This window comes from Solanum tuberosum, unplaced genomic scaffold (assembly GCF_000226075.1).
Source record: "Solanum tuberosum cultivar DM 1-3 516 R44 unplaced genomic scaffold, SolTub_3.0 scf00359, whole genome shotgun sequence".
NCBI lineage: Eukaryota > Viridiplantae > Streptophyta > Magnoliopsida > Solanales > Solanaceae > Solanum > Solanum tuberosum.
The window spans coordinates 171802-177360 of NW_006239281.1; the positions used below are offsets into that span (position 1 = coordinate 171802).

The window sequence follows — 5559 nt, forward strand, 5'->3', positions numbered from 1 at the left end:
GAGATGCAACAATATTGAGCATGCAACATAACTAACACCTAACAATGATGATATTAAGAAACTCATCATATGTAACATCCCTCCTCATCTGTATCGATATTGTACAAAACGACTTAACACTTTTATGTTTCTATTCATTCACTATGTAAATCAATTTCTTATAGTATCTAATCTTTTCATTAATTTTCATAATATTTGTAGGTATTATACGAATATATATATATATATATAAAAGTGACAATATTATGATTAGTATGTTATTCTTACATATAATACATGTGTAGACTTTAAGTGTAAATACACTAGAATGTGCAATTTTTAATCCTAATTAAAAGAGTTCCTTTTACCACATACTTCAAGTTGTGTCCTATTTTTTATTTTTTCACTCTCAAAAGTCCTTTGTAATTCCATCCCCAAGCGAAATGGGGGTAAAAGCGAGAGAAAATGTAAAATACTAGAATTTGACTTTAAATTGTTTAGGGGTATATAAGCCAAAATTAAACTATTTAAATGATAATACTATGTCATTTTCCCATTAAGAGAGAGAAATTTTTGAGAGTTCTTTTTTCTTTCTCCCTCTAACATCCCCAAAATCATTTTAGAGAGTAAAACCCAATCAGAACGGTATACCATCCATTTGTACATTCTCTGAATACAATGAATAAAGAATTTTTTTTCTCATTTCTCAACGCATTCTCTAAGTTATTCCAAATTTTATCTTTTCTGTTTTATGCCCAGAAAAAAAAGTGGCCCAAAGGTGGTGGCAGGTTTAACTGTCGCCATAGGGGCCGAAGGCGATAGATCTAGGAAGGAAGAAGGAGGTGGTAGATATGGTTAATCCAAATTTTTTGAAAGCCCCTGAACTTGCATCGTATAATGTTCGAGGGAATCAACCAGCTTTAGGTGTTGATAAATTATGTTATTTAACCGATACCTTTTCAGACAATGGCATATGGGAAGAAATCAACCCTTTGGAATCCAAACTCCCAACTTTTATATTTCAACTTGCTATTGTTCTTTTTGTCACCCGTCTTTCTCTCCTTCTCCTCAAACCTCTCCGCCAACCTCATTTCGCTGCTGAATTGTTGGTAACGTTTTCTATGCCAAATTATTTTTATGAATAATGGAGTAGTAAATATGCATGCCTTGTATATATTTAAATTAGGTAAGCTTTAGTTAAACAACATTGGCAAAATTTGATATCTAAAGTTTATTGGATACTTTCTTAGAAATAAATACAGGTTTTGGACGTTGAAGTTATATTAGAAATGGAGCTGCACATTAGAGTAATTTGTGCAAATCAATTTTAGGGATGAAGCAAATTCCTTAAATTATAATGATAATGTCAATTTTGATTCAGAATGTGAGTTGTGCATTTCATTTAGACTCTTGGAGGTGATGAGAAAACGCTTTTGGCAGGCAGGTATACTGGTGGGATCAATTGCAATTGCAAGTGAATTTGCGCGAAAACATATTCCAACATTGGGTTCTGTATTTGCAGCTTCTCGAATTATGATGATGGAGACGGTGGGAAACCTTGGACTAATTTATCATGTATTTCTTATTGGATTAGAAATTGACTTAAGAGCATTAACAAGTGTTGGACCTAAAGCCCTTGGCATTGGTATTGCTGGAGCTCTTTTCCCCTTCTTTTTTGGAGCTTCCTTGTACACTTTTATCGCAGAGTATCCAGAGAATTTCAGGTGGGGTTGTCTTTACTGGGGTGTAGCACTCTCAGTCACTGGCCTTCCTGTTATAGCAGAAATATTTGCAAAATTAAAGCTTCTCCATTCAGAAATTGGAAGAATAGCCATGTCTTCCGCACTTGTTAATGATTTTTCCTCATGGATTCTCCTTGTATTTTCATTAGCAATAACTAGTAGCAGCTCAAGTACGTACTTGTCATTGTTTAGTGTTCTATTCTTCATCATTTTCAGTATTTTTGTAATTCGTCCTGCACTTTTATGGATGCTTAGGAAGAGTACTAGAGAAGGAGAAGACTATAGTGAAGCAACAATTTGTGCTATACTCACAATGGTCTTGGCTTGTGGGTTGATCACTGATATATGTGGAGTGAGCTCTGTTCTCGGTGCATTTGTATTTGGTCTTATCATACCATCAGATCTATTAGGTCATAGGTTTGTGTTGACAGTTCAAGGTTTTGTATCTGACTTGTTACTGCCTCTTTATTATGCTAGTTTGGGAATGAGGACTCATCTAGGGGGAATTAACAGAGAGGACATGCTTATGATGGTTCTAATTAGCTTACTGTCTTTCATACCCAAGATTGTTTGCACTCTAGCTATGTCTTACTTCTATAGAATGTCGTTGCATGAAGGATTTACTCTTGGAATACTAATGAACACCAAAGGACTGCTAGCTGTCATGGCAATGAGCTTGGGCCGTGACCATACTGTAAGCCCTCTCCTCCTTGTTGTACTTTTAAAACTTAGTCTTAGTCTGTTTGTTGTAATCTTAACCTAACCTCATCTCACTACCTATTTAGGTCATGAATGAAGATGGATTTGCCATCATGTTGTTTACTATTTTCTTCATGACCATAGTAACATCACCAATTGTTAACTTCCTCTATAGACGTACTAAGAAGTTCTTACCAAGCCAACATAGGGTGTTACAGAACCTAAAACCAGATTCTGAGCTCCGAATCCTAACTAGTATTCATGAAGTACAAACTGCTGCTGGAATTACTGCACTTCTGGAAATCTCGCATGCCTCTAGAAGATCTCCAATTTGCGTATTTGCTCTTCAGCTCATGCAACTGAAAAAACATACTACCGCTTTGCTCATTGTTCATGGTGCTAGTGGCACTAGCTCAGAAAGTTACAGTAGAGCAGATGGACAAATTGATCAATTAGTTACGACATTCAATAACTTAGAGCATCAAAATCCGATGATATCTGTTCAGTTGTTGACTGCTATATCTCCTTATAGCACAATGCATGAAGATATATGCTGTCTTGCTGAGGAAAAACAGGTGACACTAATCATTCTCCCGTTCCACAAGAGACAAACTATACATAATAACATGGAAGAAATGAATCCTGCTTACAAAGAGGTAAATAATAATACTTTAGAAAATGCACCTTGTGCTGTTGGTATTCTTGTGGATCGTGGTTTTGGCACATTGTTAACTAGTAAAATAGATGATGATAAAACTAGGAGTTGCAGAATAGCCATGATCTTTATAGGGGGACGTGATGACAGAGAGGCGTTGTCCTATGCTTTGCGTATGGCGAGACATCCAAAGGTATCTCTAATAGTTTTGAGGTTTATTCTGGATGAAACTTCAGCACAAAATGGTGATGCAGATTTATCTCTCACAATGGAAGGTGAACATGAAGGTGAAGCTGAAAAGAAAGCTGATGACATTTTTGTAAATGAGTTTAGGCAAAAGGTACAAAATGATGACTCAGTTGTTTATACAGAGGAGATGTCTAGTAATGGGGCAGAAACTGTGAAAACAATAAGATCACTAGGCCAAGATTTTGATCTCTATGTGGTAGGAAGAGGATTGGGCTTCTTTTCGCCGCTCAAAGGTGGATTAGATGAGTGGAACGACTGCCCGGAGCTCGGATCCATTGGGGACTTGTTGCTCACATCAGACTTTTCTTCCACAGCTTCAATTTTAGTGGTGCAACACCATGCTGAGCTCAATCCTGGATCATCAACTTAAACAAATTCAATTCTATCATACATTTGAATATCATGTAATGAGAGGGTTGAGAAATGATGTAGCATCTAGCTAGCTTGTACAGGAAATTTTGTATTTTTGTTATTAAAGGATTTCTTTTTTTCTCTTCTAAATAGATATCTACCTTGAATTTAAATTTCCCAGTGTTCCCTTTTGATGTATTCATTGATAGTTCCACTTATATTTGAGGTGATCCAACAAAAATAATTGTGCCACAGTCCAAACAAGTTGTGATCAGTTATATAAATTATTTGCCACTTAGAATTGTCTCAAGTCAACATCTATATTATACAACGGAAATAGGAGCCCGTACTAGCACGAACCCTATAAATGTTACGCCCTTTGTCTTAATTTATGTGACATAAATAAAATTTGGTGTGTCATCCAATTTCTTATATGATTTAAAAAATAAATATAAGTTGTTAATTATTGTAATTTATACCCTTTTTTATTATGTAATTTCAATAATACATATTGCTCCCTCTTTTTCAATTTATGTGGCACAAGTGGAATTTCAAGAGTCAATCAAATTTTTATATGCCTTTCAAAATATTTCAAGTTTGTTGAATATTATGATTTATAGTACCTTTTATCCCAATTTATGTGGTACTGAAAAATTTCAAGAGTCAACCAATTTCTTATTATATATATATAATAAGATTATTGTAACAGGAACAAGATTTGTGTATTTGTTACTATTTCAAAAAAAAAAGATTTGTGTATCTGTTAACAACAACGGAAGATCAATGATATCCTTTTGAAGAATTGCTCCAAGCCAAACTCTGAATCTCTAGGAAACAAGGTAATTGATTCACAAACTAAGTGTCAATTTGTTAGTAGATGTTTCTATGAAGAAAGAAATTTGTATTCCTCTTTCTACCCTTTCGTTTTTTGTTTCTACATTCTCTTTTATTTTCACCCTCCTGATAAGAGTGAAACACACACAAAAATAGGGAGTGTAAGTGGTTCAGCAGTTACCCCGTAACTGTTTCCAATTTTTTTCAAAATTGTATTTATCTTTATTTTAGAAACTTTACCGGGTTGGGTCGAATCGGGTCGGGTCGGATCCACATGGCGATTCATGACCCAAAACTTGCATCTCCCACTTCGCACATGGTGGACAAGACCTAAGTCAATACAACATCAACTAGACACATAAATCATACGACAAATAGTTTGTGCGACTCGTGAGCATCAAGAGCTTACCAATAGGGTTTTACTAGCTCCACATAGGAATTTAACCACATGTGGAAAGAATTCACTACTAATATGAGGATACCATTGCTCACAATACCCCAGACATCATTCACTACTTCAATAGTTACTTATTCGATTCTTCATCCTCTTAAAGAGGTGAACTCGAGTTCATATTTAACTTTATATACACAATTACACTCAAGTGTAATAGCCGACTTGTATATACAAGCTAAATTGTTCATTTTAATCATCTTCCCTTTCTACTCGAATCTATATGTTTCATATCAATTGATTTCCTAGACATGCACTGCATTGTCGAATCACTCATGGCTATTAGTAACATGCTAAAGTAGCAACACCGATCAAAACTTCAAGTAACAGAAAAAAGTCAAAGGGTATTTGAATGAAAAGTTAACTTAACTTTTCGGGGTCTGATGCTTATCGTGACCAACGATACTAACCTACGGTATGAGTGTCTACGATCGTCGATAGTATAGTAACCCAACTAAAGGTTGGGGTCGTGTCCCAAGGGAGTGGTTTTGAGAATTGATAGAAAAATAAAATTAAGCTCTAATTAGTCATAGCTAAAGACATTAACGAACAAAAACATGGTAAATTAAAGGGGGTGACACGAAAGTGTCAAATATCAA

At 35.2% G+C, this 5559-nt stretch overlaps 1 protein-coding gene across 1 annotated transcript; it reads left to right on the forward strand.

The window, feature by feature from the left end:
• Positions 1–719: 719 nt before the first annotated feature.
• LOC102603908 (cation/H(+) antiporter 15-like) lies at positions 720–3775 on the forward strand. The gene is made up of 3 exons (XM_006361481.1): positions 720–1088; positions 1420–2415; positions 2507–3775. Exons 1-3 carry the CDS (start codon positions 831–833, stop codon positions 3692–3694), a joined length of 2442 nt encoding a protein of 813 aa, XP_006361543.1. The 5' UTR covers positions 720–830; the 3' UTR covers positions 3695–3775.
• The last annotated feature ends 1784 nt before the right edge of the window (positions 3776–5559 follow it).

What these genes read in the sequence shown, in the direction of transcription:
- LOC102603908 (XM_006361481.1), top strand. Translation starts at nt 831, where the DNA reads ATGGTTAATCCAAATTTTTTGAAAGCCCCTGAACTTGCATCGTATAAT. An exon ending in ATTTCGCTGCTGAATTGTTG is followed by an intron (nt 1,089 to 1,419) that starts GTAACGTTTTCT and finishes CGCTTTTGGCAG; the next exon opens with GCAGGTATACTGGTGGGATC. An exon ending in GCTTGGGCCGTGACCATACT is followed by an intron (nt 2,416 to 2,506) that starts GTAAGCCCTCTC and finishes CTACCTATTTAG; the next exon opens with GTCATGAATGAAGATGGATT.